General features: G+C 41.0%; 1 protein-coding gene across 2 annotated transcripts in view; it reads left to right on the top strand.

Moving 5' to 3' along the window:
* RBMS3 (RNA binding motif single stranded interacting protein 3) overlaps positions 1 to 24,652 on the top strand; it is a 630,590-nt gene that overhangs the window by 130,343 nt on the left and 475,595 nt on the right. The window contains exon 2 of one of the 2 annotated variants that reach the window (XM_066584834.1): positions 4,394 to 4,557. In XM_066584834.1, coding sequence (XP_066440931.1) covers positions 4,394 to 4,557 — 164 coding nt within the window. Of the gene's footprint in view, positions 1 to 4,390; positions 4,558 to 24,652 lie in introns of both variants that reach the window. The other variant, XM_066584833.1, reaches the window with a different exon arrangement.

Genomic DNA, 24,652 nt, shown 5'->3' with positions numbered 1-24,652 from the left:
ATGAGATTGCTTCATGCCTGTTATTTCCTGACCACAGGTGTCTCATGTACAATGGTTTTACACAGAAAAGGTCTACTGGCGTAAGTAGCTATTTGGGATTTCCACAGCTTGGAATACTTTTTCACTGTCAAAACATATGTTTAAAGCACCTTATGTTACCATTATTTATCAGGGATCTCAACTTGCATATTAATATTGTGTCATTTACTTATTATTTACTGCAAGGATGTGGCTTTTCTAAATCAAATGGGTGACTTGAATTATGTAGAAATATCGCCAGATTAAGCAAATTCTTACACGCCATGCATGATTAAATAGTAGAGCTCTGCAGAGTTATATTGATTATATAGATAGTGTTTTTTTAATGATGTAAATACCCAATATTCCTCTTCTGGGTTGCAGTTGCACAACATGCAGACTATTACTACATGATACTGGTAGAACTCCCTTAGGACACAGTATTGCAACAGTCTTAGACTGTCAACAGAGTAACAGATACTCTGTTGACAGTCTAGAGGGATTTCCGTTGATCCTCCCCCAAAGAGTCTCTTTGCCACATGGTAAAGCTGTCCTGGTCATATATTAGATTAGACTTAGCCAAACACTCCTGCTTGATGTAATAGACTGACAAACGAATTTGTATGGGGCCAGATCGAGAACCTCTGACTATAGAATAAAAATTAGGGTATGTTAGATTTCAACATGCAAAATCCTGGGATATAGAGCGCTTCCAGAGGAATCGGCTACCAGCTAATTCCCCTCTTTACTAAACCAAACATCCATGCTTGGCCAAGTCAGCATATTTATTAACCAACAGCTACAGTATAGAATGTGTATATCCGGCATAATACAGAAAAAATATGTATATCCAGTCTCCCATTTGCTATCGGCAATTTTGCATTCTTGCCTATCTATTCTCCATCCTTTCAATAAACCACGTTCATTTCTTCTAACCAAACATTGGTTATAATGTTTGTCTATACATCTCAAAAAAATGAAATGTACAAAATGAAAGTTTTTATACAGATAGTCTCAAGGAAAACAAAAATTTAGAGTAAGTCAGTTAATAAATATATGTTCTTCTACAGATATTTGGTATAAAGGTTTCCTGGGCATTTACTGTTGATGAGCAATCCTCAGAATAGGTCATCAATAGTTGATCAGTGGGGATCCACCACTCGGGATGCCCACCAATCATCTCATTCACTAACCCACTGTAAGTGCAGCCAAATCAGAGGTTTATATTGGGGTCAGAACTGGTAGTGTAAAAGAAGACTTCACTTCTTTTGAAATCAATGGGTAGTACGCCCTCCATTACACTTCCAGCTAACTCCTTATTGTAGTCATAGTCACAAGTGTAATAGAAGGCATCACTCCCATTGAAATCATGGCGGACATCCAGCTTGGCTGAATGGACAGTGAGCCTAAGGGTCAACTGATCAGTGGGGATCCCAAGTAGAAGTTCCCTGCTGATCAACTATTAATAACTTATGCTGTGAATCGGTTATCAATAGTAAATGCCTCAAAAACCTCCTTAAAGTATATCACCTATGTATGATAAGGCAATGCAGATGATTATAAAAGTGCATCATGTATGACTGATCGTGCTGGGTTAACATTAATTCCTGGATAGTACGTTCTTTAACACAAGAAGAATGTTTTTTTTCATAAAATATTGCTCTGTATCGCTCAAGCTTACACCGCAGACAAAAAAATGTTATATTTCAGGAACTTATTTTTTTTTTAGCAGTAGATTAGACTAGAATATCGCTATTCTCATAATACAGGTGGTAGCTGTTTTAAAATATTTGAACTATTTCTCCAGATGTCACATATTGAATTTTCCTTGGTACTTGGCTGCCAGGTTCCATCAAGCTGATTTTAGTAGAACACATAAGCCTATGCATTATACCTGCTTTCCTCTCTGGGGGAAGGCAGATGGCAGAATGTAGAAACCTGGTCTTCGCCTCAAAGCCAATCCTTTCAATGCCTGGTCTCTAGAAAGCTAAGAAAAATAACTTCATAGTACTTGGAAAACTGGTTCATAGTAATGTAAATGCTCCCAGAACTTGAGAGAGTTTAATTGTTTATATGCAAAATCCACAATTAGTGATTCTATATAAATAGAAAGCTTCAGCTACAGTTTTGTAATGTTCGTGAACTCCAGTAGGTAAAGAATAATAAAAATATAATTGTGTCAAAAAATGAGGGGGCGATTAATGCATGATGATTAAAGCCTGGACTTTACATTTTGTATTGTAACCATAAAGTACTATATCAGCTACAATCAGTAGCACCATGAATTACAGTTTAAATGAACCCAAAATCATAGGAATCCTCGGAACTAGAGATGAGCGAGCGTGCTCGTTTAGGACAATTACTCGATCGAGTATCGCTTTTTTCGAGTAACAGCCTGCTCGGGCGAAAAGATTCAGGGGCCGCTGGGGGGCGGCGGGGTGGAGCGGGAGGTAGCAGGGGGAACAGGGGGGATCTCTCCCCCCCCCCCCCCACAATCCCCCGCTCAACCCCGGCGCCCCCGGTTAGGCAGTTACTCGAAAAAAGCGATGCTCGATCGAGTAATTGCTCTAAATGAGCACGTTCGCTCATATCTACTCAGAACAGTATGCTACTGTAATCTGCTCAACCACTGGTTCTTCATCTAAAATAAAATGAGTTATCCAAGCTAATTTTTTTCTCTAATCTGTAGGCAATATTGAAAAATTATAAAAGAGACAAAACTCCATGGTTCTGGAGCCCCACTGGTCCGGCGCTGCATCTCCCATTCGCTCCACCAGCTCTGCTTACATGCTGTAGTCAGTGACATTCTGTATTCAGGTGGCCTACTGCAGCCAATCTCTGTCCACCAATGAGGTCTGTGATTAGCTTTGGCGGGCGGCCTATATATGGAATATCATTGACTCAAGGATGCAAAGAGAGCCAGGGGAGAGAATGGTAAATGCAGCGCTGGAGTAGTGGGGACCCTGAGTCAATGAATATAAGCTCTTTCACAGGGGTAACTATAGAGGATGCAGGGGATGCAGTTGCACCTGGGCCCAGGAGCCTTAGGGGGTCCATAAGGCCTCTCTTATCCATATAGAGAGCCCAGTACTATGAATAAAGCCTTATAGTTGGGGGCCCTGTTACAGATTTTGCATTGGGGGCCAGAAGCTTCACGTTACGCCTTTGAGCTCTTTCATTGTTTTTCAACATTGCCTACAGATTAAAAAAAAAAACAAAAAAACTCAGAAAACCCTTCTATATTCCAAAAACTGTGACTAAGTCCTCATGTATGGTGTTTGTAGCTCTATATTATGCATGATGTTCTACATTGCTCTAAGTTTTAACCATTGGATTCTGCATGACAAAGACCTGTGGTTGCCTTAATATAAAATTGGAAGCATATGGAGGAATAGTACGGCCTCATAGAAGTCTATTAATGCGGTCTTAAAACTCGACACAACTCAGAGATTTCTCAGATGTGTATGAGTCGTCTCCATTGTGTAATCATTATCCTTGTAATTATCCTTGTACTGTAGCTCAGTCACATGGAGCTATCAGATGCTCTTAAGACGAATAACCTTGTGTTTGAATAGTAAGTTGTCCTTCCTTGTGTACTACCCATGATGCACCAGTACCTGGTAAATTAGAAATGTGGATTGCTCTTTCACAGTTTTTTGGTTTTCCAATGTGTTTTTTTAAGCAAAACATTGCATGATTCATTGCAAAAATTATCCTCTATCGCAGTAAGAAATGATCATCTACAGTTATAGCAAAGTTTACCCCAACACTGATAAGCTGCTGCAACAAGTTAGCTTATCTTAACACAGCAAAAGCTATTGAAAAGGTAAGAAAAGGTTTTGCACCAAAGTTTATTTACTGAGCCAATTATGGGGCCCGAGTGTTCCTGTGAATGTTTATTCCCCCAACCATCATCTCCTGTAAGGGGACCAACAATCAGTCAACAAGCAAGCCAACGCTTGGTCATCCGCTGATCGTCTCGTTTACACAAGCATAGAAATTCTCACTGATCAACATTACCTCTCTCCATTTCAATAGGGGGGTGTACAGCTAGCCTATGGGGACAAACAATGGCATACGCGATTGTTGGTCCCCATAAGCTGATTCTTGGCCTGTGCAGAAAACAAAATAGGAAACGAGCAATGATCGACGTGTGTCAATTGGTGCTCATTGCCTTGCGCTAAGAATTCAGCCAATGAGAAGGGACCATTAAGTGTCAAGTTAAACTTTGCTAAACTCTGTCCATACAAAATTATATTAAGTCAATATTAATAGATTTAACGGTTTACATGAAAACATTACATTGATAATGATTAATGGTCCATTAGAGCGTCTTGATTTTAATGCTACATGTTGTATTTGTGTATTGCAGCAGTCCTATGCACCAGCTCCCCATCCCATGGCTCCCCCCAGCCCCAGTACAAACAGTAGTAACAACAGCAGCAACAGCAGTGGAGAACAGCTGAGTAAAACAAACCTATATATAAGAGGACTTCCACCTGGCACGACAGACCAAGACCTCATTAAGCTATGTCAACCGTAAGTCACATTCAAATTGTCATAATGTATTTAAAACTATATAAACCAATAATTATTTTTGTCTCCTGGTTTTTAATGATGTTTTATGTATGAATCATTTCTTCAAGACAGAAAAGCCAGTAGTAGGTACAGTGAGGGAATTGTATCCAAACTCTGCTGGTTATGGGTAGATTATATGATATTTATAGGTCATGTACTTAATAGGGGAGGACAGACATATCTGTGTATCCCAATATTGTAAAGCTATTTACACATTTGTCTTGTTTACTATGCAGCCCTCTAAATGCTAATCTTAGGCATTAAGGGGTTTCACGTTTTGCTCCGTATGTTATCCATGGGCATTAGAAATATCCATGTGCAGGATTATGTGGCACAATGTACTTTATCAATTTAGAAATACCTTATACAAAAACTATTGTCCAACTTTACACATAACTAGGTAAAAGTTCAATAATTATTGTGGCAAGCAGGGGTGTAGCTAAAGGCTCATGGGCCTGGGTGCAAAAGTTTATCTTGGGGCCCACCAACTTCTCTTAAACCCTTAGCGTAGAGGCGTAACTTGAAGCTTCTGGGCAAAATCTGTAACAGGGTGCCCAACTATAATGCTTTATTCATAGTACTGGGCTCCCTACATGGAGAAGAGAGGCCTTATGGGCCCCCTAAGGGTCCTGGGCCTGGGTGCAACTGCATGCAGGTCCCCTATAGTTACGCTAGTGGTGGCAAGTGGGTTACTTGCCTGAGGATCGCCAGCCTCAATGTCAGGAAATGGCAGATTACAAATGTAGATAACACTCAGGAGATGTGGATTTCTTTAAATCTCTGGCGCTTGCCAGTATTTACAGCAGCATAATAGCTTTCAAACATACAGCATATAGTAACATAGTCCATATCTACGGGTTCACCAACCCACAGGGCCACCGTCACTACTGCACCCAGGGTGTCTAGAGGGCATCCTCCTCTGATGGATGCATGACTGTCCCAAACAGATCTACCCAGGATCTTACTGGTCCTAACTGGACCCCTGGCTGTCAGCCAACATTCAGCTTCTCTGAGCTTTAACTCTTTCCCCTTTGAGTGTGACAGGAACACACTTTAATATCGCTTCCTACCACATCCATGGGAGTTAACCCTTTCTATAATAGCAGAATGACGGTCTAGGCCCTGTATAGGCCACTCTTGCTACTACACTCCTATATTATATGAAGACATTTATTTGTAGAGATTGAAAATGCCTCATACTTAAGGCTAAAATCAGACAAGCAATTTTTTTGTGCACATCTGTGTGCGCAAAAAAGAATCACATCTATTAGAACAATTGGTTCCCTATGAAGTGTTCACATGTCTATTTTTTACAGGCGCAAAATACTCACACCTACAAAAGATAGGACATCTGTGCACGGGAAGGTCCGTCCTGCAAGTAACATTGTGTGATGTTACAGGGAGTCCCCTCATCACTGAACACTGTGACAGCACTGCCAGAGTGTTCAGTGATGAGGGGACTCCCTGTGGGGATGAAAGAATCCCCTGCCACAGCTGTCACAGCTGTGGCAGAGGACCGCGATGCCATCCCATTGCTTTCAATGGGGCCAGTGCTACTTCGATGACCCTAGAGGTCCCTTAAAACTCTACCATTCTATGATTCTATGAAAGCAATAGGATGAAGGCAACCCCCACAGTAATGATTTTCAGGAAAGGGCTTGAAATATAAGCCTTTCCCTGAAAATCATCCCTAGCTGTAGAAAATAAAAACATTAACTCACCTAGAAGCACTGTGTGGCGCTTTTCCTTGTCCCCGGGAGTTCTGATCAGTCTTCTGGTGGCCTGGGATTGAAAAATCCCCGCCTCCAGAAAACACTGCCTCCGATTGGCTGAGCACTATGACCAATCAGAGGCAGTGCTTAGCCATTTATTGAATTCAATGAATGGCTGAGTGCTGCCATTCATTGAATGTCATGATTACTCAGATAATACACTGCACTGCTTATGTAGCAAGGTGTATTATGTCAAATTGTCATTTTTATTACCGTCAGAGATGACAGTGACCCTCACAGTCTTCCATACAAAGCAGAACCGGAGGTAATGTTTTGAGCTCCGGTTACAATAGTAACCATCGTCACGATCAGAGCAAGAAAGTACTGATGGAATAAAGGAGGAAGTCTCCTTCCTATCCAAACCCTCTAGATGTTGTTGTCTGCATAGGCAGCAGCATTCAATGGGTCAAATCGCCAAGATTGGAGCTGATTTATCCAGATGGTTGCAGCAGGACCACGACTGTGAGTTACAACCGAGATCTCACTCCGGTAACTGGGGGCTCAGCTTTTGAGCCTCCTCTTAATCAGCGTAATATATTTATGGCACAATGCAGAAACTATTGGCTCGCTGCACTGTACATGAATGGCGCGTGTCAGGAAGGGGTTAAACAGTTGATTACTGCTACAGTTTGTCAAATGTGCTTTACTGTATGTCTTTCACTATGCAAAGTGAGGGTGGATTCAGACAAGCATGTTTATGGGAGTACAATTGTGCGTACAAAAACGCACGCCTATTAGACCCATTAGTTCCCTATGCTGTGTTAACCTGTCCATGTTTTACAGGCGTGAAAACGCACGTACCTGCAAAACATAGGACATGCATGCACCATAAGTCTGTGGTGTATGTCAATATTCTCCAGCAGGGAGTTCCCTTGCCACTAAACACTGTCACAGTTATCAAGATTCTGTGAATCGAAACGCGTCTTCCCTTGCTGTTTCATTGGCACTACAAATAATAAAGCAGTCTCGATTAAATATTCGGATTACGTCCTTTTCTCCTCCGTACTGATTGATTTAGTCAATATAAGATGAGGAGAGACTATGCAGAGCTGGGTTGGGTCCGGATCCAAGGCCCAAATGGACATCAAGCATAATAGGAAGACCCAGCAGCATTCAATATTTTAAAAGTCCAAAATTTAACGGCAAAGACCTCAGGTTGTAGGTCAAAACGTTGCCGGTCGTTTTTTAACATGGAAGAATAAATTTTGGACTTTTAAAATATTGAATGCTGCTGGGTCTTCCTATTATGACAGCTGTGGCAGGGGATTCTTTACTCCTCACTGGCATTGCCATCATTACTGAACACTGTGACAGTGTTCTGTGACAAGGGGACTCCCACAGGGAATATTTACATGCACCACGGACCTATGGTTCTCCTCCTACCTCTTTGATCACTCTTTTAGCATCTCCTTCGCTGGCTATATCTCCTCTTTACTCCCCCAGGGCTCAGTCCTTGGCCCCCTTCTATCTACACAGCCCCAAACCATTTCCAGATTTGGCCTATAATACTACCTCTGCACTGATGACACTCAGTTATGTACCTCTTCCTGTGACATCTGCACCATTCCTCCAAAACATCACCAACTGTCTGTCTGCTGTCTCTAACACCATGTCCTCCCATTTTCTCAAACTTAACCTCTCAAAAACTGATCTCCTTGTCTTTCTGCCCTCAACCAGCTGACCTGCCCCCAACATCTCCATATCAGTATCTGGCACCATCATAACCCCAGACAGTGTGCCCGCTGCCTTGGGGTCGCAATGGATTCTCACCTCTCCTTTACCCCCCATATTCAATCTCTGGCCCGAATATACCACCTGCACCTCAGGAATATTGCTAAAACCTGGCTGTTCCTTACCACGGACACACTAAAGACACTCGCTGTCTTCCTCATCCATTCTTGACTTGACTAATGCAACTTGCTACTCATTGGCCTTCCCCACACCAGACTTTCCCATCTCCAATCCTTACTAAATGCGGCAGCTAGACTCATCTTCCCATCCTATCACTTCTCAGATGTCTCTGTGCTATGACAGTCACTGCATTGGCTGCCCATACACTACAGAACTCAATTCAAACTCATCACCCTCACCCACATTGCTCTCTATGGCACCGTGCCACCGTACATGGCTTCCCTTTTATTCATACATCACCAAGCCACACCCCTCTAATACGAACCTCACATGCCAACCTCCAGAACTTCTCTAGAGCAGCACTGATCCTCTGAAATGCTCTACCCCAAAACATCCGGACAATCCTGGACACACAGAACTTCAAACGCGCCTTAAAGACACAGCACTTCAAAGAAACATAGCAAACCTCCTGATCTAGTCCCACGCCCACACAATATGCCCCCTGCCCCTCCCTATGGCTTTCCACTTTTGTCTGTCTTGTACACTTCCTTATTAGAACACACTCTGTTTGTGTTCAAAAACTGTGTATCACATGTTATCGTTGCATTGCTGTGTTCCCCCTTTGCTCCACTGCCTGCCCCTGTACCTTCTGTTATCACCCCCACCCCCTTTGTTTCCAAATAATTGAATACCACATGTAACTTTTGTAATTTTCGTATTGTTTGTGTTCCCCATGTGCCTCGAAAGCGCTGCGGAATAAGTTGGCGCTATACAAATAACAATTATTATTATTTAAAATGTATATGCTTGATGTCTGGTTAAAATGTGATGTACATAGTTTGAAAAATATATAAAAAAGTATTAAAAGCAGCCTTATGCTCATTAACCCCTCCCCCTTCCCCCCAATAATTTTGCTACCCAAAGAAAAAGGTTAATGCAGTTAAGCCACCAAAATGTGTAAAATCAATAAAAATTGCCTGGTCATTTAGGATCAAAACAGTCTGATCATTAGGCATTGCCAGCTTTCATTATGTATGACATGTGTAGTTGCACAGGGTGCTATCTGCCAGCTTGTAGGGGGGCATCTCCGGACTTACTGTAGAATGGAAACAATAGCCTCCCCTTTAGGTCTGCCCAGCCAAATAATCTTCTTCCTTCATGTTGGCATGCAGCAGCATTTTGTGGAGCTACATGAATCATCCTCCTCCCGGCTCTGTGTCCTCTCCTCTGGCACCTCAAAACATCAGAGGAGAGCGGACAGAGCTAGAAGAAAGATGATGCCTGGGACTCTACAAAAAGCTGCTGCATCTTGGAGGATGTGAGCATATTAAAAAGCCATTGCAGTTTTGTTTATGTATTATGCAATATCAATTTAAATAAGTCAGTTAATGTTGCCTTGTTTAGTTATTCCTTTCTATCTGAAAATCGTGGGCTCCTTCTACTCACATGATCTCAATTCTGACCATCTCAGATTTACTTGGGTTTATGTGCTCTCAAATTACTTAGTTTTCAGACATTACCAAGCAAGCTCTTTAGAGAGGAGAGCAGACACTCCTATCACAGTTACTGATATTAATTCCCAGCGCCTATCACACAGTTATAATGAAGGAGATCACAGCTCATCCTCCTGACTGTATATTCATGGTCTGTAGCTTATTTAGATGAACATAGAATGCAGATGGCAATGGCAATGTCTTCCCTGCTAGCAGAGAATAGTACAGACTGTTCATGTGATATTGTGCTGATGTATCACAGGATTAATAGCACAGAATAGTGAAAGTGAAAGCAGGAACGAATCTCAGCATCAGGATGGTGCATGCTAATTATCAGACAGGAGGCTGCACTGCATGGAAGTGTCTGCAATATAAATAGGAGACCTCCAGAGTTTGATAGGCAATAAAGGGAGGGTTGCAGGGATGGAAAAAATATTTTTTACCACATTGGCACTTTAAGCCAACTTTAAGTCAACCTAAACTTTGCATTGAGGGGGGGCTTCTAGGGCACAAGAGGTACTGTTACATTATGGGGCACAAATAAGATATTATTACTTTATAGGGGCAAAGTGGGACACTATTGCAATACAGTGACAAAAAAGGGGCATTATTACATTGTGAGAAATTAGTACCTTTTTGCAGAAATAGTATATTATGGAGAAACTTCAAGGCACTATAATATTGTGAGAGGCATTATTAAATTGTGGGGTACAACAGAGGCACTGTTACTTTCATGAGGTCACAAGGAAAAAAACTATTATTCAAAGGGAGAACCTTTAATTTCAGGGGAAACAAATGGGCACTATTACCTTATGGAGGCACAAAGGAAGCACTGTTTTCTTATGGAGCACAAAGACAGCACTATTACTTTGTAGAAGCACTATAGCTGTGGGGTACAGAAAGGCCCTAAGTAGGGAGTAACTGTCAAATAGGCACAAAGAAGGCAGTAAAAAGAAGGGCACCAAAGGTGCAATGTGTGGCAATTGAGCAGAAAATGAGTACTGTACAGAAGGACACTTTAGGAGGAATAAAATGGCAAATGGCCATGGAATTCAACATCTCCTTATTGCCCCTTTCATCTTTTTTGCCTTTTTAAGCCCAGTTCACATCATGCTAATAATCGACACTTAACTTGTATATTATGGAAAGTTCTCAATGTAGATACTAAGCATATCCATAAGGTTCTATTCACCTAAGAAAGTCTAAAAGAGTGTACTTTTGGCTACCATCAGGCTAGTATACCTTGATATACCTTTTTATTGTCTGGAATAGCGTAGTAGACATGTGACAAATGGAATCTTTATCACCTAGATAGAGGGTGGCTTCCTCTATCAAGCTATTGGTGCCCCAGCAACACAGTTGCTTAGTTCTGCTATTGTATTTATGTTATGAGTTTTGTTTTGGGGTTGTATATATGTTATGAACTTGGTTCTGGTGCTTATATTACGTAATGAATGCTTGGTTCTGGGACTGTATATATGTATTGAGCTTGGTTCTAGTACTGTATTTATATTGTGATCTTGGTTCTGTTGCTGTATTTATGTTATGAACTTGTTAAAGGGGTGTCTGCGCCCGAAGAAGGAAAGAAGCCGTAATCAATAATGTGTATGAAAAATAGAAAAGAGTGGACTCACCTGGTGTGGGGGCTGTCTGATGACAGGACACCACAGCTATGGTCCAAGTATGCAGTCACAAAACCTGGACAGACATATGATCCCATCCAGGAGGATGGCAATGAGTGAGTCAATGGGGAGACCCAGGTGGATGGCCTCGGCCATAAACAATATAATGATCACAAAGTGAGTAAAGTGAAAGCTAAATTCACAGAGTGAGAAAAAACTCCTGAATGCTATGTGGAATGAATTGACATATGTACATAGGGACTTACTTTACTAGGGGGACCTGGCAATCCTAAAGTCCCCCCATTCCTTTTATTCCAGATTAGTAGTCAGACAAACCAGCAGAATATGTTATGAACTTGGTTTTGGTACTAGATGTATTTATTGAACTGTTTCGGTGTGGGTATCCTACTATCTTGCAGGCAGCCAATATACATTAAATCTATGTCTATGCCAGGAACTTAGAGTCTGTGATGGAAAAAAAACACTATAAAGATAGATTCAGCACATAAATTTGAAATTATTTAGGTGAAAAAAACAAAATGCTCTTCACTGGTAGACATTCACTTCAAAGTAAATCTTTCCATTCTTCAAATACATAAAAAATAGTTAAGTTCTTGCTAATACACATAAAATGTGAAAAGTTTTTGTTTTAAAATCTTGACAAAATTGCCCAAAAGGGGAACTTCTTTTCAATATTGTTCTGCAAACTCATTCTTAACGTATTACTAGTATATTCAGCTAAAATACACAGTTCTTCCACCAGTTCAACTTCAATGTCACCGCTAAGGACATTTAAAAGTAATAGTGTCAGTATAGATCCCACAGGTACTCTTCTAAATTCTGTTTACCACAAGAAATGTTTGCCATCTCTCTTGAAACCAATGTCTTACGAAGTGTCAATTTGCAACCCAATCCCAATGCTTTTCAACTTGTTTATCAGTATTCCAGAAGAAACGGTGTCAGAGGGTTAATTGAAAGCTAAGTAAGCCACATCTGCTTCTCCATTCGAAATTATCGAGTTATCTGGTCTGTGTTCAAGTAGTGCTGTTTATAGGGCATTCCATGTAGTGTTCAGCATTCTGGACCAATCTTAGGGGAGTGAATAACTCAATAAAGTTGCAAACACACACACAAACACACATTCAGTGCTAATAAATCAAAACCATTGCTTAAGGAATAAATAAAGGAGATGTTATGCTGTGTATTAAACCGGAATGCCTACATGCACTATATCATACTCATATTACACTCCGGACAACCTCGTGCGTGCATCTATACAAAGTATATAAAGCCTTTGTTATACTTGTAAAATACGGGCCGGAAGGTGTTTTCAGAAAATAGCACATACAAAACCAAATCAAAGTGACCTTAGAAAACATAATGAAGTAGACCTTTAGTATAATTTGCTTGGAAGCTGTTATAATGGTGCTAGAGGATAGGAGGAGACATATTTTAAAGGGGTTTTCTGATATTTATTCGATGTAGTTTTAGTACCCCCATGCCTAAAACTCTGTAAAATAAATATACACACTGCAATGCCCTATACCGTTTCAGGAATGTGAGGCCGTGGCATCTGGCAGATGACGCCTCCCGGCCAGAAGGCCCAATGACATCCCATGAACTTGTCATGTGGGCTTCTAATGTAGGGACTTAGGCAGGCTTACTGGATGTCATCCGTGACATCTCTGTCAGTCCTTCTATGTGCTGTAGTGGTCACATGGGTAACCAACCCAGATGACCGTTACAGTGTTTGTCAACTGAAGAATTGAGGAGCCGGAGCGCGCAGTGGGTAGCATCAGGAGGAGAGTACTGAGTTTAATTTTTTATGTACTTGCATCCCCCTACTGCACCAATTTACTCAGAAACCCCTTCAACCACTTAGAGACCAGCCTATTTTGTGCCTTAATAACCACGTGATTTTCATCATCATATTGCAGGAACCATAACTCATTGACATAGGACATATGAGGGCTTTTCTAGTGGGATGAGTTGTATTGTTTAATGGTATCACTCTGGAGTAGATATAATGTGCTATATAACTTTTATTAAATTTTTTTTGGGGGGGGGGGGGGGGTAAAAAAACATGCAGAAATGGTGCCATTGTTTTGGGGTTTTCTCTTACAGTGTACATTTGGAAAAATAAGATGATAATTTTCACATGTGAATCTGCATAATTACTGCAGTACCACGTTTATATAGATTTTTTTTTTACTACGTTGGCACAATAAAAACACATTTGAAAAAAAAACAAAACAATTGAATCCGCATCACTGCATTCTAACACCCATAATATTTTTATTTTTCTAGTAATGTAGCTCTGTGAGGGCTTGTTTCTTGTGAGAAAATGAGTAGTTTTTTTTTTATTGGTACTAGTTTGAGGTACTTGTGACTTTCGGCATTACTTTTTTAAACTATTTTTTGCAATGCCCACCATGCTAGATAAATAACAAAATATGTTCATTGTCTGTATCATTACATGATATGTTGCTTTTTCAAAAAGAAAATGGGGACTTGAAGATGCGATTCTTTGATCGCTAGAATAGTATACTGCATTACTTATGTAGTGCGTTCTACACGCCCATGACAGCAGCCTATTAGACTCTTCAAGAGGCAGGGACTAGAAGGCTAAGTTACATCGCAGACATGGAGGCCTTTGTCAGTCTACGACCTGCTATGGCAACCCATTGGTACTTTGCAATTGCATTGCAGGCTGCAGATGGATGACAGAAGGAGCCCCCTGTCATCTGCTTACAGGCTGCAGTTGCTATTGATTGTGGCATGTAAAGGGTTAAACTGTCAGGACCTGAGATTTATCCACTACTGGCTGTTAGAACAGGAGCCTGGCTGTCAGTAGTCAGCCAAGCCACTGCCTTAAAAAGATATATGCCTTGTGTGGTGCAGAGAGTTAAGGCAGCAGAAATGCAGTCCTAAGCTCTCACTCACGACCTGAAGGTTGCGAGTTCAATCTCCCCATGGTTCAGGGTTGGCTCATCCTTCCAAGGTCGGTAAAATGAGTACCCAGCTTAGTGGGGGTGGAGGTAATATAACAAGATTTATTCATATATGTGCAGGTTTAAAGCCCATTGGTGAGTCAGTAAAAAGGCGTATTGCAATTAAGAGGGAACCTGTCACATCCCCACAGTACTAAGTTATGGTGCTGTTAGAGGATGTGACAGGGAGCCGGGGGATGTAATTTAAACTTAGCCATCCTCGCAATGCAGCAGTCTCCCCCTTTAAAGTTGGCACGCAGCACGAAAACCAGAGTCTTTTCAGAGTCCCGTGCCCATGCTCTCCCATAGTCTTATATTGGAAAGCATGTGCACGGGACTCTGAAAAGAGTCAAATTTTCTTGCCACACGCCGACTTCAGACGGGGACCCTGCTGCATCGCGAGAATGGGTGAGCATAAAAAATACATCACCTGGCCCCCTTACACCTAATTTATGGTGTTGTGTGATTGTGACGGGTTCCATCACTGCAGTTCATGTGAATGTGGCCTAAATGCTCCATATTATATCAGTTGTCGTACGATTTATAATATTTAGGAGATACTGATAAAGAAAAAAACACTGCAGTGTTGTTCATGTGGATATTGTCTATTAGCCATGCTCCTAGACAGTTTTGACAAATTATGTAATACTGAAAAAAAAAACCCTTATCAATTTTTCAGCAACTTGTCACTGTAATCTGTCAAGTGGCTTTGAGTGTACCATAGCATACAGACCATCATTAAGTCGGAGTTTTCACACAAAGTAACATACTGCTGAAACGTGTCAGAAACACCTGTTTTATATGGAATACTTAGATGCTGTCTAATATATAGAGTGTCATATCTTACACCTCTTTCCCCTTACTATTGTCCAACCATGCTCTATAAATTATAAGTAAAGAATGAAACAATAAAAACAGGAGTTGACCTCCTTTTCCTGCTCCCCTGCCCTTGAATTTCTTCTCCCGATAACCAGATCCCCTGCTTTATTAAAATAAGACCGCTTCAAAATAAAAGAAACAATAAACATCAAAACACATATTTTCCATTTATATGTTAAATATAAGAATTTTATCTTCATCCAGTCCCCCTGATAAACACTTAGTCGTGTTTAGACGTAACGGAAAGGAAATGATTTTGTACTCTAGCTCCTCTTAAGTGCTTTGCGGAACAGAGCAGGCTACCTCCAGCAGCTGAGCTGATTTCAGGAGTCTGTATTAAATTATGCATGCACTTTTCCTCTCACACACAAGTTCTAACAAGAGCATATCTCGTTACCACTCACCATGAAGACACCTGGTTTTTATGGGAAATTGAGAGCTGTGATAGTATTTGTGGGGAAGTACGGAAAACATGATTGACAAGAGTTGCTCTTGATAAATAATCCTAGTACTGCCGAGTTAGAGTCGTCTCTTGAGGCAGAATCATTTCATTTGTGCTGAGACTGCAGTCCTGTAACTTGTGTGCATTGTAATATACGTAAAACTAAATGATAAAAATCAGTGTTTTCATGTTCTAATGTATATTTAGCTCATACTAGCAGAACGATATACATATAAGCCTAAACTACAGCTTATTATAAGCCAAAGCAGATGATTTTTAGTAATGCTACAAAAACTTTGCTCCCTTGTGCACAGTATCGTACAATTTATCGTCAGCCTGAGAGATTTTTTTTGGAAAAAAAAACATTTTCAGACTTTTACTCCTCCCTCTTGACCTCACTTCCTGATGACATTTCCTGTATAGTTTTTGTACTGAGTTTGCATTGAATATAGTCATGGTGTCAGGGTCGGTTAAGAACGAAAGACTGGAAGTCCCTAACAACCAACCCTCTCCCTACCTACTTTCCCCCCTGGGCTAAACCCCAGGGCGACAACTGGGCAGCAGTCCCTACTGATAGGGACCCCAGGACAAGGACAGGAGAGACCAATTAACCGAGAGACAAACAGTACCAATAACAGCGGAACAGAGCGCCTAGTAACCAACAAAGAAACAAACAAGGAACAGACTAAATCCAAGTCAGAACAAAGCCGGGTCAGCAGACTGAGAGAGAAACCAGAGCAGGTGTTAGCTGGAGAACAAGAAAACACTGGCAAACAGTGTCAGTGGAGCTAAATACCAAAAGGCCCGCCTAGGTCGGATGGGACTTGGTGACACACTGGCCGGTAATGCATAGACACTGGCCCTCCTCCGGCTGCACCCCCTAACAGAAGAACTCTGAGCCCCGCCACAAAAACCTCGCTCACCAGCGCCACGGACCCCACGCCTGACCCCTGACCGGACGCCAACCCAACCAGGCAACCCCCGGGTGACACCACAACGGCCCTCGACGGTCCTGGGCACACCGCCACAATCATGCCATGCGCCCCCTCCAGCAGCCGCAAGTCTCCTCCTAACACATGGATGTTTTGTATGAAATTCAAACTACGTTGCAATTATTGCATGTATATAGGTCAATGTGTGCAATGAAATATCTATATTAGAGATGAGCGAACGTACTCGGATAAGCACTACTCGTCCGAGTAATGTGCTTTATCCGAGTATCTCGCCGCTCGTCCTGAAAGATTCGGGGCGCTCCGCTGCTGACAGGTGAGTCGCAGCGGGGAGCGGGGCAGAGCGGGCGGGAGAGAAGGAGAGAAAGATCTCCCCTCCGTTCCTCCCCGCTCTCCCCTGCAGCTCGAGGTACTCGGATAAAGCACATTACTCGGACGAGTAGTGCTTATCCGAGTACGTTCGCTCATCTCTAATCTATATAGAATGTGCAGTATGTTTATTTCTTTTATTGCTGCTGCCTATTTAGATGGCTATACACATTACATAAATGTTGATATCAGTGGGATTGGCCAACAATCTAATGTGTACAGGACCCTCCCAGCTATCTTACAAAAGTGAATGTTGGTGGAAGAGATGATTGGATTTCAACAGTGATCAATTGTTTTTTCCTGTGGTCTCCCAGCCAGTGTCAGAGGTGCCTGATAGTGGTTATTCCTTTCTCCCCATTGAAGTAAACATGCATAGTTGGCCATCATGGGGAGGTGCAAAATAGCTGTTAGCTAGATGTTTGTTTTCGGCAGCGTATTTTGCTGGCACGTCTAGTTGACTAACAACATCTAGGTATATGTATAGAAATAAGCACAGGAAGTCCTACAATACACTGGCTGCTTTAAGTCCCTCCTACTCAGATAATAGGCAGCTTAAGAAGTTAAGCAGCTTGAGGCTGAATATTGTGTATGAAAGGATTCAAACATAAGATCATACCACTTGAACCACTACCACCACTAAAAATGTCCAAAAGTGTAATCTCAATTCCAAAAAAGTTGGTATGCTGTGTAAAATGTAAATATGTCTAAAGGTAAAAAGAACACAATGATTTGGAAAATCTCATATAACCATATGAAGTTTAACTCATTAATGGCAGCAACACATCTCAAAAAAGTTCGAACAGGGTTAACAAAAGACTGGAAAAGTAAATAGTACTAATGAAAAGCAACTGGAGGGTCAATTTTCTACTAAGTCACATGACTGTGTATAAAAAGATCATGTTAGAGAGGTAGAGTCTCTTAGAAGCAAAGATGGTCAGAGGCTCAGTAATGTGTGGAAAACTGCTTCTAAAAATTGTTTGACAATTTCAGAAAAAATGTTCCTCAATGTAAAATTGCGAAGACTTTGAATATTTTAGCAGGACAATGCTGAACCACATACTGCATCCACCAGAAAAGCATGAGTTTCCAGAAGAAGAGTTCGGGTGCTGAACTAGCTGCCTGCAGTCCGGACCTTTTACCATTAAAGAACATTTGGCAATTATGAAATGAAAATCTGGCAAAGATGATCGAGTACTGTTGAGCAGCTAGAATCTAACATGACACAAGAATGGGAAGACATTCCTCTCCCGAAACTCCAGCAATAGGTCTTCACTTCCCAGATTTTTATAGACTGTTGTAAAAAAGAGGAGGGGATGCTACACACTGGTAGACATGGCCATAAACCAACATTTGTGAGATGTGTTGCTGCCAGCAATTTCTAAACATAGTAACATAGTGACATAGTAACATAGTATGTAAGGCCGAATGAAGACAATGTCCATCTAGTCCAGCCTGTTATCCTCCTGTGTTGTTGATCCAGAGGAAGACAAAAAATCCCAAGAGCAGGAGCCAATTAGCCCTTTTGGGGGAAAAATTCCTTCCCGACTCCCTAATGGCAATCAGACTAATCCCTGGATCAACCCCTAATAGTTCCTACCTGCCTGTATACCCGGATTAACAAATAACCTAAGATTTATATCCTGTAATATCCTTCCACTCTAGAAAGACATCAAGTCCCCTTTTAAACTCCTCTATGGATTTTGCCATCACCACTTCCTCAGGCAGAGAGTTCCACAGTCTAACTATTTTTACAGTAAAGAACCCTTTTCTGTGTTGGTGATAAAACCTGCTTTCCTCTAGACGTAGCGGATGCCCTCTTGTTACCGTTGCAGTCCTGGGTATAAACAGATCATGGGAGAGATCCTTGTATTGTCCCCTCATGTATTTATACATCATTTGATCACCACTTAGCCGTCTTTTTTCTAGAGTAAATATTCCCAATTTTGATGCCTCTCTGGGTATTCCAGTCCCTTCATTCCATGTATTAGTTTAGTTGCCCTTCTTTGAACCCCCTCCAGCACTGTAACATCTTTCCTGAGCACCGGTGACCAGAACTGTGCGCAGTATTCCATGTGAGGCCTGACAAGTGCCTTATATAGTGGAAGGATAATGTTCTCATCCTTCGCCCCTATACCTCTTTTAATGCACCCCAAGACTTTATTAGCTTTTGCAGCAGCTGACTGGCATTGGTTACTCCAGTTTAGTCTACAATCCACTAGTACCCCCAGGTCTTTTTTCATATCACTTTTCCCTAGCTGTACCCCATTTAGTGTATATTGGTGACATCCGTGTCTCCTGCCCATGTGCATAACCTTACATTTTTCAACATTGAACTTCATTTGCCATTTTTCTGCCCAAGCCCAAAGTTAATCTTTTTAAATTAAATGGAAAAATGTCTCACTTTCACCTTCTGATATGTTCTATGTTCTATTGTGAATAAAATATGGTAATATGAGATTTCCAAATCATTGCATTCTGCTTGTCTTTACATTTTACACAGCATCACAACATTTTTGGAATTGAGGTTGAGATATGAATTATAAATATATCAATTTTCATTATCTCCTAACGTTTTGCTCTAAAACTGCTGAGCTTAAAGATTGCAAAATTTGCTATAAAGCTATAATTATGTTTTAAACTAGACTTATGTACAAATGTAGAAATCATCAACATGACTGGTGCATCATGATAACGCAGTTTACAACATTGTAACACATTGTAGTTGAGTTATCAGAATGCACTAAATGTCCAGTTAACGTTTGCTGTATTTGTACCTAATTAGAATCATATATCTAATATATACAACATAATTATAAAGCAAATGATATTGCTATAAAACTTGTGAACTAAAAGGCTATGAGCCCCTTCATATCCATTTTAATTGCTCCAATGCATATTGAATAAAAAGCAAAGCAGTATAGTAAATAGTCTTGATTACAGAATATTTAGCGGTTTTGTGAGTACAGCTCCTCCGCAGACAAACGTTACAGACTGCAAATAAATCATGTTTATAGCAAGATCCTAAAGCAATATGATCTACTATCAGTCCCCTACTTCTTGCTAACGAAAGCAACAAACGTCAAACCTTTTACACATCATGTTGAGGAGATCCAAGCTTTTGTATGCCTTTTATAATTAAAAGGGGGATGGGATCTTATCACAAGGGAAATTTTGTAATATCTCCTAGAAAAGATATTTTAGAATGTTTGCCTTTTTTCTTGCGCTAAGATTAGAGATGAGCGAGCACGCTCGGATAAGTCAGTTACTCAAGCGAGCCTCGCTCATCTCGAGTAACTGCATTCTTGTTTGAGCATGCTCAGGGGGCGGTGGGGGTGGGGTGGTGGGCGATAGCGCGGGGTAGTGGGGGGATAGCGCGGGGTAGCGGGGGAGAGACTGAGAGAGATCTCTCTCTCTTTCCCCCCACTACCCCCCGGCACCGCCGCTTACCCCCGCAGCCCCTCGAGCACGCTCGGACAAGAATGCAGTTACAAAAATATGGATGGATGAGCAGATATCCAGAATATGATATGCAAAGGGCAAGGATGGCAGAATCTGATTACATAAGGTTTCTGTGAAGTCTGAATAGACACATAGGTCTGCCTAATAGCTACACATAAAACCGTAGGATATTTGTAATCAAAACTAATTGTATATTGCTTGGTTTCTTCCTTTTTTTCTAGATACATTGGCGTAAAAATATTTTGCTGTAGAGGTGCTTATAACCTCAAAGAAAACAAAACAGCACAATCATTAATTAGTAATGCTAATATAGAGCATTGTAGCTGATATTTCAGGAACTAGTAAATACCATTATTTTACCATTATTTAAGTTTCACAAATATAGCAAAGAATTCACAGTCTAAGGGCGCCCACCCACTGGCGTTTTTTTTTCCCTGCGAAATTCGCAGCATTTTTTTTCTCCTGGGGTCTATGGGACTTGTAATGTTAAAATCGCGATTTTGCGCGATCGCAATTTTAACATTACAAGTCCCATAGACCCCTGCAGAAAAAAAATGCTGCGAATTTCGCAGGGAAAAAAAAACGCCAATGGGTGGGCGCCCTAAGGGAGAAGTCAGATGAGCATTTTTTTTGCGTGCACATAAAAAAAATGCAAACATGAATTCAATGAATGGCTGAGCACTGCCTGTGATTGGCTGAGCACTCAGCCAATCAGACCCAGAACTTTCTGGAAGTGGGGATTTTTAAATTCCTGGCAGGAGAAGGTGCTTCAGAACAGTGCCAGGGAGCTAAAGAGAAGACGCGCTGGAGCCCTGACAGTGGCGGAGAGGCAATTTATACATTTTTTTTAGTTTTTACAGCAGCTAGGGATGATTTTCAGGGAATGGCTTATATTTCAAGCCTTTCCCCAACAATCACTGTGGTGGTTGCCTGCATCCCATTGCTTTCAATGGGGCGGCAGTAGCGCTGGCCGTATTGAAAGCACTTGGCACATAGGCACGCAAAACAAATTGCTTGTCTGACTTTGCCTTAATATACTGACATAAAAATCATTTTAAAAAAAAATAGAGAAGTTAATATGAAACTTAAAGAAATATAATGTAATAATGACTGAATTTTGAGAATGCAATTTCTAGAAATGAAATGAAACTCATAGGGTGAGTGAGGAAACTTTACAGCATAAAATAAGTTTTTACATTTGTAAAGTTTAATGATGCTGAAAATACATAGAAATGATTTAAAATTACAAGTAATGAATCAAGTGAATAGAGATGGAAGCCAAGAAACAGTCTCGCTAATGATGCTAAATTAAATCTCTAAAAACATTGTGAGCTTTTTTTCATTTTCTTTATTCATTTTCAAGAAACAAACCTATTAATATTTGTTATCAAAGTAATTAATTCGGAATTATAATCCTAGATGGAAAAGTAAAAACTGAAATCTTAAATGTATATTTTCATTTTCTTCACTGACAAATTGCTAAATGTCATACTGCATTGCTGATGATATGAAGGGATGATTGAGCTGGCTGGGTGTGGATTTCTTCAGCCAGCCAATACCCACGGGTCTACTGCACATAAATACCAGCGCCTCTGGCTAGAGGATGCTGGTTTCCATCCCTGCATGTTTCTCGGTATGCAGTGGACAGTGACATGTTCTGTTGGGTCTGTGCAGGTGGCCGGACAAGTGGTGAAGAGTCCTGTTATGTGTGATGTGCATTCCATTGTGTGCTGGTGTGAACTGTGTCCTGTTCTGCTTGGATTGTTTTTCACCTAGGGTGAGATAGGTCCTAAGGTTCCAGCGTGGGGCAGTTTCCCTGACCCTGTCTTATATTAATTTTGCATGGAAAGAGGCACTAGGTCTTATTTTCAGAGAGGTCTGATTATACTTACCTAGCAGGCTCGGTCCAGGTCCCTCCTTCTGCTCTACACAGCTCCGAAGCACTTCCTGCAGTCCTCAACTGCTAATACAGCATCAATTCCTGGTTACAGGATTCAGATATCCCACCTCCAGGAAGCGATGATTGTGATTGGTTCTTTGACCACTACTCAGACAATCAATGCAGCGCTGGATGAACGATTGCGATGGCTATGATTGGTTTATCTGGTGCTGCATTAATTGACTGCGCAGCCGTGGAGGAACCAATCAATCGCCATTGAAATTGTAGAGGCGGGATTTATGAATTGGCTGAGCCGTGGACAATCACAGCCATCGTATTGGTTCATCCAGTGCTGCAGTGATTGGCTGAGCAGTGGACAAAAAAACAATTACAGCCATCTCTTCCTGGTAGTGAGATTTATGAATCCTGTAACCAGGAAGTGATGTTGTATGAGTGGCCGAGGACTGCGGGAACCATGCCAAACCTCTAGAGAGCAGCAGGAGGGACCTGGACTGAGCCTGCTAGGTAATGCATTATTTTTTCTATGTAGTGTAGCTAGGGCTTATTTTCAGGGTAGGGCTTATATTTCAAGTCTCTCTGAAAATTAAACTAGGGCTTATTTATGGGGTAGATCTTATTTTTGGGAAAGCGGTAGATAAGTGGTACTACACAAGGCACTGCTTATCTCTTGCAGATTAGTTTGTCAAAGATTGCTGGAAGTTCATGTGCCAAGGAACTGATTGACAGGCATGTATACTTCCTGTTTATTAAAGACGTTCTTCATCAGCTGCTGTATATTTTATATAAAATGGCACCCAACTGCTCCATAACATAAAAATACAGCCACTACAGACCTTGTTTACAAAAATAATGCATGATTTCTATAAATCAATGAATAAATGGTGTCAAGAATCTCACTTTTCTAATCAAAAAGAGATTCTTCAGTTACTGAAATGTGTATTTTAGAATATAATGCATCCCTCTACTATACATTCTAAGGAATACTATGTGCCATTAAAGTGTTTTCATGACCTGTATAAGTGCACTTAACTTTATAATGTTATGTGTGCGGTCATGGAACACTCCAGTGACTGGTAATATTCTTACAAATCATAGAAGGAAGTACATTATTCCATATATTACAATTATCTCTGGTTGCATTTCCTGTAAATCAAGTCCTGTCAGCATAATTTCCCTTCTTCATGTGGAAATGACCTATTTCCTAATTGGTGACTTGCCTTGGCAAATCTGCAAACCTTGTCAATTTTTCATTTTGGATCTTAAAGGGGAAATCCAGACGAAAAAAAAAATGGAAGGTGCTCACTATGCTGTAAAACCCTAAAAGAAGGCATGCATTGCTCACCTCACCCAATCCCCTGCTGCCCCTGTTGTGATAGTACCCTGTTCCCTGCTGCTCTTTACCTCCTGCTGCAGCAGCAATGACATTCGAACAACAGGACAAATGACTGCTGTAGATAATCACCAGGTAAAGTGATACAGTAATTGGCTGCAGCAGCCACCTGTCCCTATTGTTCGTTACGTCATTGCTGCAGCAGGAAGTAGACCGTAGTAGGAGATCGGCACTGTGGGACTGGGAGCAGCAAGGGATCGGGTGATGTGAGTGTGCCCTATTTTATGTTTCTACAGTAGGCTGAGCAGCTTTCATTATGTTTTTTTTTTTGTTGGATAGGGGAAAACTTATATTTATGGGACCCTGTAAGGTTGTAGTGGATATCCGCCATATCTATATTTTCGAGACAATGGACATACATTTCAAGCGGACAGGGGACCTGTTTTTATAAATGTATACCAATGCCAGTATTACTCCATTTTGTTTGCTCTTCTACAGATATAGATATACTCTCTGTGTATCCAATATACTTAATATACTTCCTTATATGTAAAAATGATGAAACTTTCCATTCTCTAAACTCCTATAGATACAAGCAGAAGCTAGCATTTAGCAAGAACGCTCTATTTCCTGATTTTTAGTAACTTTAGCAGGGGTAAATCAGACATAAATAACCGCAGTCTGAACCATTACCGCTTCTAGCTACCGCAATAATAACCCAGGCAGTTTTACTGGAAACTTATGCAAATAACATGAGAGATTTATGCAATTAATAGAGATGAGCGAGCACCAAAATGCTCGAGTGCTCGTTACTCGAGTCAAACTTTCAGTGATGCTCGAGAGTTCGTTTCGAGTAACGAACCCCATTGAAGTCAATGGGCGACTCGAGCATTTTTGTATATGACTGGTGCTCCGCTAGGGTTTTCATTTGTGAAAATCTTAGCAAATCACCAAAGTCATGTAAAAAACACAGAAATGGATAGAGCAGGCGAGGAGCAA

This window comes from Eleutherodactylus coqui, chromosome 12 (assembly GCF_035609145.1).
Source record: "Eleutherodactylus coqui strain aEleCoq1 chromosome 12, aEleCoq1.hap1, whole genome shotgun sequence".
Lineage (NCBI taxonomy): Eukaryota > Metazoa > Chordata > Amphibia > Anura > Eleutherodactylidae > Eleutherodactylus > Eleutherodactylus coqui.
The sequence above is the reverse complement of the archived record's forward strand: the minus strand, read 5'-3'. Positions and strand labels throughout refer to the sequence as shown.